Source organism: Xenopus tropicalis, chromosome 9 (assembly GCF_000004195.4).
Source record: "Xenopus tropicalis strain Nigerian chromosome 9, UCB_Xtro_10.0, whole genome shotgun sequence".
Lineage (NCBI taxonomy): Eukaryota > Metazoa > Chordata > Amphibia > Anura > Pipidae > Xenopus > Xenopus tropicalis.
Window position 1 is genome coordinate 52,911,982 of NC_030685.2, and position 14,824 is coordinate 52,926,805.

Genomic DNA, 14,824 nt, shown 5'->3' on the forward strand with positions numbered 1-14,824 from the left:
GGCTCACATGATAATGTCACATTGGCGCAAACATTTTAATATCAAAGCCAATTTTTACAGAGGTTCAGTGCCCATTGTAGGTCCATATTCCATAATTCCTGGGTGCACTTCTGGATTGCTTTCTGTTACCAGCCTTGCCTGTTTCCTGACTGTGTTTGAACTGACTATTGCCTGGTGCTAGAACTCTGCCTGGACCAACTCTTGCCTTATTACTTGACTGTGCTAGAACTCTGTCTGGACCAATTCATGCCATTTTGTCTTGTGACTTTTCAAGGATTTTTTCTTTAATAAATACTGACCATGGCTTTATGAATATTTGTGTTGAAATTTTTTGCTGCATTTATTCTGCCCTTAGTACTTAAAATCATGATTTTCTATTTAGGATTACCCAATGGTACATACTATTCATGGGATATTGTAATGAAGTGTTTTTAAGCTTCCAGGATAACACATTTCTAGATCAGAAATACAGTGATACAGACTGCTGGCTTTTTGTTTATAAGACTATCACCTCTTTTGGCATAAGGTTCCAGCTATTGCACAACCTTTGGGATTATTGGGTGAGTCACATGTGATGTGCGTTCTATTTATAACATTTGAGGAGGAAGCCCATAGCCAATACAAAATGATTATTTTTAAGGTGGTTGTGCCATATTTACAAACTGGAAGTAGCACTTGACTTGATAGTAAATTTAATGCATTACATAATAAATATGCATGAAATAAAAAAATAAAAAAAAATATATATATATATTGTGTGTATATATATATATATATATATATATATATATATATATATATATATATATAAATACACACACAAATATCATATGCATACAGCCACGGTACAAAGTGATACATATACTCCATTTTATACTAAAAAGGCTTACAAATGACTATATACATTTATAAAGTGGCTCAATAGCAAAATATATATAAAAAAGCATCTGCTGTTTTTAAGCAGTATATATATTTATAAAAAGTTGTTTCTAACTACTGTTGGGCAGTTGTGTCTAAAAAAGATAACCTCATAACTATAATAAATTTAACTTCATACATATCCCTATATGTCTTCTCAGGCTCACAATGAACTGTTAAAGTATAGCTAAGGTTGTTTTTCAGGTTATAACAGTAGAGTTAATGCAGGTGCTGATGCCACTATTTTTGGGTCATGAGACCTATGAAATTGCTTTCAAACATTAACAGAGCATGAAATTACGCTTGCTCATTGTCAAAGCTGACAAGCCAGTAACTGTTGGCTTCTTTTGAGGGAGAAGTATAAATATAAAATTCCAATTTAACAATTAAGGTTATTTTAACCCACAACAATTAGGGATTGTTTTAACTGACTGCTGCCTTCCAGTACTGCCACATGAATAAAATGTACAGTAAATGCATCACATGGTGTTTATCTTAATACAAGCATCAGCAATGATCATAATGATAAATAACTCACACTTACTTTCATTCTCTTAATTTTCTGTTAATTCTGTTGATTGTATTTATTTGATTTTTTTAATTTGATTTGATTTAATTGTACAGTTCTTTAAGGGTCTCAAAATATTTGCTTCTAGTTGATGATCTAATGTATTTACAACAGTTACTTACCAATAAGTGTGTTTCCCACCACCAGTGGAGCCATTGGGTAGACAGATTTGAGATCCAAGAGTTCATTGAGACATGATGGAGTTACCCATGTGCTCTTATCACCTTGAAGGACCAGAATTCTGTGCTTCATATCCTCTTCCATCATCTGGAATAAAAAAATATGAGCTGTACTAGAAAGCAGAGTTTAATTAACAATTTAACAAGGGGTTAGAAGACAATGGACAGCAAACACAAAGAATAAAAGGAAAAAAATACCATCTTTAGTATGATAAATTAATATCTATCTGAACTTTACCTTCTAGCAGCCTTCATCAGCTCCACTAACCTTCAGCTGAAGAGCCAAGAGCTGGAAGTAGTGACAAGCAAATCTGTCCCGTTTTTTTTATGCTAATCATTTTTTTGACCTGTGCGTCAATTTTTTTTGTTGCACAGGAAATTTTTTTCCACTCTGCCCCTGTTTCGCAAAAAAATCCATGCCTGCTGAAAAATCTTACACATCACTAGCTGGAAGTGCTTGGTCACAGTTTTCAGACTACAATAGCTATTTTAAGCACACTCAACCCCTAATTGTATACAATAATATACAATAATTGTGACAGTATTTGAAATATAGTTTTATTTCAAGACTATGATGTTTGTATGTACTCTTTGGGGTTCACAACTTGTTCTTTTCAATCCATAGTTGTGTTATAAAAACTGAAGTTATTAACCTTGCACCACTCTATAACGTATGACGTGACAATGGTCAGTAGGTACCACTTGTATTCTAAACTACAATGAACTAACTTATGTCGGGACCCATATGCCCCTATGGCTTTAAGCCAGGGGTCTCCAACCTTTCTAACTTGTGAGCCACAGTCAAATGTAAAAAGACTTGGAGAGCAACACAAGCATCATAAAAGTTAATGGAGGAGCCAAAAAAGGGCTAAGATTGGCTATTAGGCAGCCTCTATGCACACTATCAGCTTACAGGAGGCTTTATTTGGTAGCAAATGCTGTTTTTATTTAAGCAAACTTGCCACCAAGTCAGGAATTCATGAATAACTACCTGGTTTGGGGGCACTTAGAGCAACATCCAAGGGGTTGGTGAGCAACATGGTTGGGGATCGCTGCTTTAAGCCCGATATTTCTTCTTTTCCTGTTACTGGGCAAAGACCCATGTATCATATTTGGTATTAACATATACCCTGTTATTGGCCCAAGAGAAGACCACACCCTACCACACTTTTATATAGTGTTAGGAAAGGGGTGGATCTGCCTTCTTGGCCTGCAGCATTTGATCTGTGTGGATGCTCCATGAAGCCTGGGATCCACATCGGCCCAGAAGTTTAGGCCCCAAGGGAGACCAGCACCCTTGGAGAAGTCGGGGAGCAGGGAACCCATGAATGAGGGAATAGTGAGGACAGACTATCTTGTGTCATAGCACGTGTAACCATGTGAGATAGACAGCTTATTTAGTAAGAGCAGTTTCTGACTCCATCCAGGAGGATAGAGGATTAGTTCTCCTTTACAGGCACTGTTGCCTTATTGTTGGGACCACGGTTTAGATACAGGATGCAGGTAAGTGTAAATGCCTGAACCATCATCAGCCATTTGGGATCCAGTCCAATAAGGGTGATATCCTAAGGATAAAGAACTACTTTCCCTAAACTTTCTACAGTGGTGCCTAACTGGTTTACTATATTATCTGTACCATCTGCCTTGCTATAAATCCTCATGGTCTGTGAGTATATCTGCTGAACCCTGCCTCTTTATGTTTAGTGCATCAATAAACCCGTTATTCAATTCATCAGCTAGAGCTCATGGCGCCCACCTGATTAATTCTTGCACTTTACATGTAGCACCTTCCATATTGCGAAGGCCCATTCTTGTGAAACAGAGTTACATGTACCCCGTGCTCTATCCTAGCTGGACATATTGACTTATACAGCCAAATAGGGGTCACACTTACATAACTACAATGAACTAACTTACATTATGCAAGTAATTTCCCCATTTTCAACTGCAAAGGGAATTCAGTTTTTTAAAGTAGGTCAGAGAGTTGTGTCACAATGCATTGATCACTTATGTTGGTGAGAGCTACAACACGGCAACCACCTAAAACTGTGTGAACACAATGATACACTTTATCTTGGTTGCCACTCTCCCTCAGGCTCTTCGGTTATTTTGAAAACACATCATCATCAATTAACATTTACTAATTAAAAGGTCTTCATTAAAAATTAAAGAGAAACTATTGACAGAACACCCAAACATTACAACATTGACTTGATTAACTTGATTATTCAGTTTAGACAGTTTTGGTAGATTAAGGAGCAGATAAAATCCATAGGATCAATAATCAATCTAGATAAATTAGTTATGCAGCTAGTGGATTTTACATGTGTCTCATTTTATAGAATGTCACAAGGTTTGATTCCAATTTGTAAAATTCCTGTTCAAACAGCAGGTAGTTAATGGAAGGGGTTTGAACTGTGCTTCCAGGAGCAAGAGCACACCCCTTAGCGCTCACTTTCTCAGCACTTGCACCCTGCAGAATCAGAATAATACCTCGGGAGAGCCCTTACTGCCTGCCTTAGGTCACGTGGTATAGACAGGGCCCCCTTGCAGGCCATGCTTTATTGTGCTTCCTAACTTTTGCATCTCAATGGCAAGCAAGTTAAGGGTGGGGGGATAGTCATCCACATTCCTAGGCTTAAGGTGGCCATACACGGGCCGACTATAGCTGCCGATATCGGTCCCTTGGACCGATTCGGCAGCTAATCGGCCCGTGTATGGGGAGAGCAGAGCGGCCTGGCTGACCGATATCTGGCCTGAAATTGGCCAGATCTCGATCGGCCAGGTTAGAAAATCTGGTCGGATCGGGGACCACATCGGCTCGTTGATGCGGTCCCCGATCCGACTGCCCCATTGCCGCCCACATAATCCGATCGTTTGGCCCCAGGGCCAAACGATCGGATTATTATTTTTTTACCTAAATGGTCCCCGATATCGCCCACCCGTAGGTGGGGATATCGGGGGAAGATACGCTCGCTTGGCGACATCGCCAAGGCGAGCGGATCTGCTCGTGTATGGCCACCTTTAGACACCTTTGTGTCTTTGGAGAGTCAACCACACTTGTGATGATGACATTATTTAGAAAACAACCAAAAAAGCTCCCCATCCTACAAAGCTACATGAAGCATAAGCAATAACATTGTTTTGAATACTATGAGATTTTGAATAATGGGTCATAATAGCTGCAAATAACTGTGGTTAATTTCAATATTATCTCTTTTCTTCATCATGCAGGTACTGTATAGGACATGTTATCCAGAATGCATGGTACACAGGGTTTTCCCAATAAGGGATCTCTATGCCTTAAGTCTGCTAAAAAATCTATATAAGACATAAACCCAATAAGAATTAATAATATCTTAGTTAGGATCAAGTAATTTGGAATTCTGGATAACAGATTAAGAGTTCTCTCTATATAGGATAAAGAATGTATTATTTGGTATACTGGATGAACCTGGATGTCAATTACAGAAACTATCTCTTTATGCCATACTCTACCTGCCCTATGCTGCCTGTGTGTGCCATACTCTCTCTACCCTACCCTGTCTATGTGTACCATACTCTGCCTACCCTACCCTTCCTGTGTGTGCCATACTCTGCCTGCCCTACCCTGCCTGTGTGCCATACTCTGCCTGCCCTATGCTGCCTGTGTGTGCCATACTCTGCCTGCCCTACCCTGCCTGTGTGTGCCATACTCTGCCTGCCCTATGCTGCCTGTGTGTGCCATACTCTGCCTGCCCTATGCTGCCTGTGTTTGCCATACTCTGCCTGCACTATGCTGCCTGTGTGTTCCATACTCTGCCTGCCATATGCTGCCTGTGTGCCATACTCTGCCTGCCCTACCCTGCCTGTGTGTGCCATACTCTGCCTACCCTACCCTTCCTGTGTGTGCCATACTCTGCTTGCCCTACCCTGGCTGAGTGTGCCATACTCTGCCTACCCTACCCTGCCTGTGTGCCATACTCTGCCTGCCCTACAATGCCTGTGTGAGCCATACTTGGCTTGCCTTACCCTGCCTGTGTGTGCCATACTCCGCTTGCCCTATGATCCCTCTGGGGGGTGAACCTGGCAGGGGTTTGTTATGGAAGTTTCTTAGCATTTGGAAATAGTCATTATATGGTCCCTGAGGTGTGTAATTATATGCTGGGGGTTGCTGTGCTATCCACAGGAGATGAGTTGGCATATGGATATAAGTAGTGATGAGCGAATTTTTCGCCAGGCATGGATTCGCAGCGAATTTCTGCATTTCACCATTGGTAAATTGTTTAGCGAAAGTTCCCTCAAAAAACGCCGTAAAACAATTTGTGCGTCAAATTGGGCGCGGTCAAGTCAAAAAAGTGTGGGCGTCAAAAAATAGATGCAGCCAACAAAAAAATCATGCGACAAATGCGTTTCGCAAATTTTCTTGCCGAAAATGGGGATAATTCTTGCGAAATGGGATAATATATTATAATATAATTCTTTCACATATGAATGAAGGGTGATATCCCCACAGTGAGCACCAACCATTGGGTTTTCGCTGTGTTGCCACCATTAATGTAGGCATGGTGTTAAAAGCTCTTGTGATAACATGGGTGTGGTTTAAATTGGATGCGGTTTAAAGTGGTCAAAACTGGCTTCCATTATCGGCCCATGTAGTGCTGCCTTTCTATTGCATTACTCTTCTTCCCTACCTCATCTGCTAATGCGCCAAACAGTAGCTGACATAATGCATTGGCAGATAACATTTTCAAACCTGCCCAATCAATAAACCAACATAGATATCAGTCAGGATAATCTGACCATCATAAAATTACTGCAACTCGTATGAAATAATTTTATGGGTATGTTTATACTGAGCATAACATGGAATTATCCAAGTTGACAGCAATTGGAACAACCCCTTACATTTGCCTATACTGTACAGGTATGGGACCCATTATCCAGAATGCTTGGACCTGTGTTTTTCCAGATAAGGGGTCTTTGTGTAATTCAGATCTCCTACCATAAGTCTATTAAAAAAATAATTCAAACATTAAATAAACCCAATTTGATTGTTTTGCCTCCAATAAGGATTAATTATATCTTAGTTGGGATCAAGTACAAGCTACCGTTTTATTATTACAGAGAAAAAGCAAATCATTTTCAAAAATGTGAATTATTTGATTAAAATGGAGTCTATGGGAGATGGCCTTTCCGTAATTCGGAACTTTCTGCGTAATGGGTTTCCGAATAAGGGGTCCGATACCTGTACTTGCAAAAAATATATACCAATAACAGTCTGGTGGCAGTGCAGGCTGCAGCCCTATTGAAAGCAAAACCAAGTTTTGTATGTTTAAAGATATAGCTGAAGGGAACACAACACATGCACAGGCATGAAAACCAGGTTCCCACGACTCCTTTAACAGCTTGCACTCCATTAGGAATGCATAACTGTAAGTAAATCAAAGTGTAAATGAAAGCTCCAAAGAGCCAGAGGCAATGCACTATTCACTGTCCCAGAGTTATTATCCATTTTCTACCAGGCAATTCCCTGGAAACTGCTTTGGCAGCAAAAAAGAAAAAAGGTTAAATGTGCATGTCCTGAAGCACTTTCAGTACAAACCAAAGTTTTTCACAACAGAAGACAAACAATTTATGAAGCCAAGTTAATGAAAATAAAGGAATAGATGGGTGCGGTATTAAAAAAGCAACAACGAAAACAAACAATCTTTTTACATGCTGGTGTTAATTGCAGCTATGGATAAAGGTAGGTGGAATACTGCTCATGCCTCACACAATCACCTTTTGAAAACACTTGTTCTTCTGTTTTATTGGTATTCCTATACTAATCATTGATTGTAATGAGAGTTTACTAGATGTTGGGCCACACTTTTAAAGCTACGGATTTGTGGCGAGGCCACAAAGGCCCGGGCCTAGGGCGGCACAAACTTAGGGGCGGCGTGCCGCCCCGCTGCAGCGCAGATTTTAAATTTTGCTCCCATACGAAGCAATGGGGACCTCTCCCCACTGCTCCGTATGGCACTTTTACTGTTCGTGCATGTGCTCAGGGGGAGAGGGGGTTTGGGTGTTCGCGCATGCGTGGGAGGGGGTGTAGGGTTGGGCGAAGAATGGGGGCGGCCTAGGGGCGCCTCCATTAGAAATTCGGCACTGGCAGTTTGATTGTTTATAGTTTCCTGTATTTTGTGGCCCTGTAATTAATTTACTGTATATGTTAGAAAACAGAAGTTCAATATACTAAATGCAATATACATGTTTGTCAGGTTGGTGCTATAGGTTTTGGTTTGCAGTATTCCACAACATGTAGGTTACCTAACCTGCAACATGAGTTAAAGAAAATGCAAACCTTAGAGGGCTCTTCTGAACACTTTTGCAATTTACATTATTCTTTTTTAGTTTTCAGGATATTAACAGTTTTTACACTGAGAATATTATACCAGATTGTGTGAAAAATCAAGGAAACCTTAGATGGATCTGCATTTTCCATACTTACTTATTCTGAGAACTCTGCTTTACTTTTCCATCAGAGCAATCAACAAACCTTTTTTTGTAAAGACAAAGAAAGAAGAGGTCCAAATAAATAGGATGGTGGTCTTCGGATTTTTATATCCACCCTTATTAACCCAATAATTTATCTTATGTATCTTTACTATCTGAATAATAACACTGTTTCTTCCAATGCCATCTTGGTACCCATGGACATGGGGGGTTAGTACACCATCACTATGAGGGCGTACAGGCAATCAGACTTTGAATAAGGCACACCAAAACCACTCCCACAGCTTTTACTTGCAGTTTGGTGGAACCATAAGGGTGAAGACACACAGAGCTACTAGTAGCAGCTACTTGTCACAGCTACTAAAATAGACAATGTTGATCATTTTCTGATAACTGTCTCTACATGTGTTTTAGCAGAGGGAATTCTTAGCATTGTCTATGGCGGGTTATTTTCTGGCATTTAGCAGTCGTGAAAAAGTGGCTGCTGCTAGTAGCCCCATGTGTCTTTACCCTAAAGGGTTGAAATGTTGCTTCATCATTTGCCAATTTATACATGATGCAATGTGAACAATTATATATTATCTTCTTATAGATCTTCTTCCAAGGAGGTCATTAAATGGCTGTGAAGTTACAAAAAGTGGTGTGCTCCAGTTGCTCTGGATGCCTTCCCTGTAGTAGTACTATATTAGGTACTACCTTCAGTCATTGAATCATAGATGTCTTGCAGTGTAAACAGGGTCTCTAGGCAGCAATGGGCTTGGCTTTCCTGCTTATATCTTTATTGGCTTTTTTTTGCGACAATTTGTGCAACAAAATCGTATTTGTCGCAACGAGTATGAAAGTTTTGGATTCATTCAAGCTTTGGCCAGGTTGGAGCTGCAGAGTGCCATTGAGTCCTATGGGAGGCTTCCAAAACCATGCACTGAAGGTTCAAAGTCAGAAAGTTTGCACTGTTTACGATCATTCAGATGCGAAAATTTTGTGACTATTGCAAACGATCGTTTCAATATGAAAATTTCGTAGTTATGATCCGAAATTTTCAAATGGAAAGAACTTTCGTGATATTTGCGATCATCAGAAATGATCGGATTTTGTGATTCCGATTCGTACCTTAGTGAATCTGGCCCTAGGAGTCATTTGGTTAACAGCCCAGATCTGCACACAACTTACCCTGGTGATTTGACAGATCAGCCACAGCATGACCTCAAGAGGATTGCGGGCAATCAGGTGAAACTTTGAAGCAAAATGCTTTTTGGAATTATGTAAATCCGATTTATAAACTAACCAAAGATTATATAAAATGTAATACAATATGATGATAGTTTCCTCTAACCACATGCTTGGAACCAAAGCCAAGATATACTGCATGAGATCAAAAGACCTAATAATGAGATTTAAACAAAGTCACTGCTGCTTAGGAGCCAAGCAAAACAGCACAATACCTCTTGAACTTGGGCTGTTGCAAACAAAACTAAATAACACAAAATTCTCTAAATAAACATTTTGAATGTGGTAATTAAAAAGTTAACTGTAAACAATAATTCTGACTAACATGCAGAACATTTACATTTTAACAATAAATGTTATAATGTTTATCTTGTTAATACAATGTTTTTGTGTCATTGTGGGAATGAATGTATCTCAGCACAAAAAAATTATACATATTACCCCTTACTTTGACTCCTTACTTAAATGTATGTATGTTCCCCCCCTTTCTATGCTGTTTAACTGCTCCTCTTTAACAGCTTACCTTCAGTTAATAATAATTCAGAAAACAATCCACAGGAAGAGTATAGTAAATTAAGGATCCATACTGATGTGCAGGCCCTAAGGTGATCAAATAAATACAAGTTGCAGGGAATCACTGACTACATTTAAATTAAACTGCAATCAGTTCAGCCCTGCTGGCTGGATTTTCTAGGTGAGTGCCTGAATTTTCAAGTGATCTGGGTAGCCTAGTACAGTGATCCCCAACCAGTGGCTCAGGGGCAACATGTTGCTCACTAACCCCTTGGATGTTGCTCTCAGTGCCCCCAAAGCAGGTGCTTATTTTGTAATTATGACTTGGTGGCAAGTTTTAGTTGCATGGAAACAAGAGGTACTACCAAACAAGATCTCCTGTAAGCTGATAGTGTGCATAGAGGCTCCCTAATAGCCAATGTTAGCCCTTGTTTGGCACCTCCATGAACTTTTATGATGCTTGTGTTACTTTCCAAGTGCTTTTAAATTTGACTGTGGCTCACAAGTAAGAAAGGTTGGGGACCCCTGCCCTAGTATGTATGTGTATCTATGCCTATGCAATGCAATCTGTGCTACATACTAGGCTGCACTGTGTGAATGACTATGTCAAATATTGTATATATTAATTTTTCAGTCAGTGTGACTGTATGTGTGTGCTGCAATGCAGACCTTGACCATAAAGCTAGGAAGTCAAGCAGCAGTTAGCAGCTTCACAACTCTAGGCAAGTATAATTCCATTTTTACATTTATTTTAGAAGTAGAGAATACTGAATGCTTTACTTTATGTAGGAAAGATAAACATAAATGAAATTGTATTAAGGCATGCAATGTTGATATCAGACACACTGCTACACCAGCCATATAGAATAGCATGCCAACAGTAATTAAGAAATTAGTTTATAAATTATACTTGAAATCAGGTAAAGTAACTCTTGACCTGCCACTGATGCAGAATTCATTTAGGCAACTATGCAGTGACTCTAAATGAAACCTTTAACCCCACAGAAACCCATGTATGCTCCATGCTAAAGAATAAGTAAAACCTTACAGCACATCTCTTCACTGGACACCAACAAAAAAAAAAAGCCCCTTTTGCTCATTTATTAAAGGGATAATTCACCTTTGAGTTAAGTTTTAGCATTTTATGAAATGGCAAATTCTAAACAACTTTTCAACTGGTCTTCATTATTTCTTTTTTAAAGTTTTTGAATTATTTGCCTTCTTCTTCTGCCTCTTTTCAGCTTTCAAATTGGGATCACTGACACCGGTTGCAATTGTATTATTACCGTTACTTTAGTACTTAACTTTCTATTGAGGCCATCTCCTAATAATATTACAGTCTTTTATTCACATCAGTGCCTTGTTGGACGCCTGCTACCAGATAGCTGCTGAATTTCCAAACTTGAGACCAGTTAAATAAAAAGCTAAATAATTAAAAAAAAACCCACAAATGATAAAAAATGAAGACCAATTGTAAATTTTCTCAGAATATCACTCTACATCATAAATCCTTACTGCTTTTGACCCTTCCTACATTTTATGAGCACTGGATGTGTTGTACCCTACAGTCTCCAGCATGTTCCCCGTACTATCTAGCTGTCAGCACTGCAGAACATTTTTCTTGATAATACAGCCAGTCACCCCACTTCCCCTGCAGGCGGCCATGTCAGTACATGGTAAGTCAGCATCATTCCTGTAGCATTAAAGCTCTAGGCAATGAAATCTGTGACCTGTTTTTCTACAGTAAATTGTGATCATAAATCACTCTGAAATATGATATATAACATATGATTTATCTTTTGAATTTAATATATAATATGATTTATCTTTTGAGTTCATGTATTTAAGTTGAGTTTCCTAACTAAATAACAACTGCAAAAAAACTGTATTTAGGGTCTTTATAAGAGTTACTAAGATTCTGCATATAGTAATGAGGCATCCAAAGGCACACACTTCTGTTTGTTTTTGGATAAATGAAAAGGTATTTGTTTATATAAGTAGCGGTGCATTAATTCCAAGGTACCATTAAGGACTCTCATTTATGACTATAAGTACGGTTTGCACAGTGCAATTTTAGATCATATTTTTCACTGACAATACAGTGTTTTCCCATAATTCTAGCATCATTACTGCAGGTATGGGATCCCTTATCCAGAAACCCGTTATCCAGGAAGTTACAAATTACAGAAAGCCCATCTCACATAGACTCCATTATAAGCAAATTATTCTTATTTTTAAAAATGATTTCTGTTTTCTCTGTGATAATAAAACAGTAACTTGTACTTGATCCTTATTAGAGGCAAAATAAGCCTATTAGGTTTATTCTATATTTAAATGATTTTTAGCAGACTTAAGTTATGGAGATCCAAATTACAGAAAGATCCCTTATCCGGAAAACCCCAGGTCCCGAGCATTCTGCATAACAGGTCCCATACCTGTACTAAAAAGGAGTTGTGCTTGGCGCAATTGCAATTAGTTAAAATTGATGCAGCTGCAATTGCACTTCAATGAGAATCAGATGCAATTGCATCACTTGATCATGTGTTGTGTGCAGCAATTCTTTAGGGGGCAGATTTTCTAAAACTCCATAATTTCTCATTTATTTTTATTTTCAAATTCGACTAAATTTGTTTTCCCGAATGTCTGTAATTTACTAAAAAAAGTTGCAATGAAAAACGACGTAAAAAACTAGACTTTTTTGAATTGTCGCCATAAAAATCCTGACTTTATTGAATTGTTGCTAAGGCTGATGCCACACCAGGCGTAGGGCTGATTTTTTCGGCAAGCGGAAAAACGCTTGCCGAAAAATCAGCCCTACGCCTGCTACTTGTGCCTGCACCCGAATGAATGGGATACGCTCGGGTGCAGGCACATGTAGCCGATATACGCATGAAAACGCGTGAGAATGCAAAGTCTCGCGTTTTCGTGCGTATATCGGCTACATGTGCCTGCACCCGAGCGTATCCCATTCATTCGGGTGCAGGCACAAGTAGCAGGCGTAGGGCTGAATTTTCGGCAAGCGTTTTTCCGCTTGCCGAAAAAATCAGCCCTACGCCGCGTGTGGCATCAGCCTAAGACAATTAGAAAAAGTCAGGATTTTCAGACAAAATCAAGTGAAAAAAGAACTTCAAGGAAAGTGAAGGGAACTTTGCCATTGACTTCACTACACCAGCACTACATGTAGCACTACAACTCGGCACGTTTAATCTGGCGAATTGTCTGATCTTTGCTGTTTAGATGCATAGTAAATCTTGGAAAAGTTGCAGCATTTTCTCTGCGACTTTTTTCAAAAAAATCCAAATCGAGTTTAAAATAAAAAAATCAATCATCAGTAAATGAGCCCCCTAGTCTAAAATTCTGTTTGCCCCAAACACAGAGGGGTTGACCCAAGTCTTCATGGGATTTCATGGGCTGAAATATACCAGGGCTATCATTTGGTTCCTTAGATATGTCATCCTGCAAAATTGATGTAGCTGAACATGTCCATAAATTGTATTACTTATAAAAAGACTTGACACTTGAAAATGCTTGAAAGTCTTGCCTTCCCAATAGTTTTACTAAAACAGACTGACAGATATACACAAGTAACCATTTAAGTTTCTCTGATCGGCTTTCACATTACAGTTTGCAGTATAAGTTATATGCACTACTACGCTCTACCAGTGGGGATCCTGGGACTGCTGCCTCCTGATGCCGCCCCCTCTCTCCTGCTCCATACTTACAATTTTAGCGTTGGAGCAGAGGGGGGCGCATCGCTAGTGCAGAGAGCGCAAAATCCAAACCTTATGCATTTAGTAACATACATTAATTCCCCTGAAAACCAGTTCCTAAACTGGCACTTGACAAGTGTCTGTCATCGTATCTAAACAGGTTTCCCCATACAATTTATATGTGTATTCACTTAAGTCTTTTCTTGCATCTCATACAGACCTAATCCTTTTAATAAACACTATCATATCTGGAATACTTTCACTTCAACAGTGCTATTATATGTGTATATGTACAGATTGCGCTTTGTAAGCACAGTTGCCAAACAGAGAGCAGCAACTTTCCTTGTTCACATGATACAAAGACACTGCAGCTCTAGAGCAGAAATCTGATATACAGAGGGAAGGGTAGAATGCACTTAAACCATTACAATAAATAAAGAACTTGCATCATATAATTTATATACAGTAGAAGTAAAAAAGGGAAATTAATTTAAATTCAGTTCAGTAAATGTCTTACAGAAGGAGCTTCTGTCAGCAAAGCCTAGACTGTCCCAGTCCCAGCATCTGTGGGTAGCCATTGCTCTATAGCAACATGATAGCTCTATCTGTTGTAATCCAACACTTTAACACCGTGAGAAGGTCTCATACCTTTTTTTTCAGATCCAGAGCAGCAAAAGCACATTCACTGGGTCGGCTTCATTAATGTCAATTTCAGCTCTTCTCCAGGCTGTATTCTTCCTCCTTGTTGGGATTCACACCCACTAGTACGTCACTGCTGACTTTTCCTACTTCCTTGTCTGAGCAACAATCACCTGGATGAGTAAATTCAGCAGCTTTGCCCCTGCTCACTTGTCTCACTCCTGCTTCATTCCCAGATCCTTGGCAAAACTGGAAGTCTGCCTCATAAAACATGTCTGTGCTCTATAATCTGGTCTGACTAGAACTTCCACATCTAGTGATTATGTTTATCCCTCCCTTTACATCACTCCATGTGCCTTAAACAAAGGAGATACACATATCCAGGCTTGGCTCACTGTGTTTCAGGGGTTGGGTGTTGGGTTTGCATTCCTGACCATGTCACTTAACACTTTAGAATTTGAGTATATTAAGACGATGATTTTAATGATTTAATAATTTTTTGGGGGCTACAATATTGGCACAATGAGCTGTCTCTCTCTCTCTCTCTCTCTCTCTCTACGACTGCCCATTTCTTATTAGAAACAAGCAGGAAT

General features: G+C 39.3%; 1 protein-coding gene across 2 annotated transcripts in view; it reads right to left on the bottom strand.

The window, feature by feature from the left end:
* Positions 1-14,534, bottom strand: part of LOC100493336 (aldehyde oxidase 2) — a 46,546-nt gene extending 32,012 nt beyond the window's left edge. The window contains exons 1-3 of one of the 2 annotated variants that reach the window (XM_031892938.1): positions 14,241-14,534; positions 8,138-8,185; positions 1,609-1,753 (exon numbers count right to left, since the gene is read on the bottom strand). In XM_031892938.1, coding sequence (XP_031748798.1) covers positions 1,609-1,753 — 145 coding nt within the window. In that variant the 5' untranslated portion in view covers positions 8,138-8,185; positions 14,241-14,534. The remainder of the gene's footprint in view (positions 1-1,608; positions 1,754-8,137; positions 8,186-14,240) is intronic. The other variant, XM_002937709.5, reaches the window with a different exon arrangement.
* Positions 14,535-14,824: the final 290 nt, after the last annotated feature.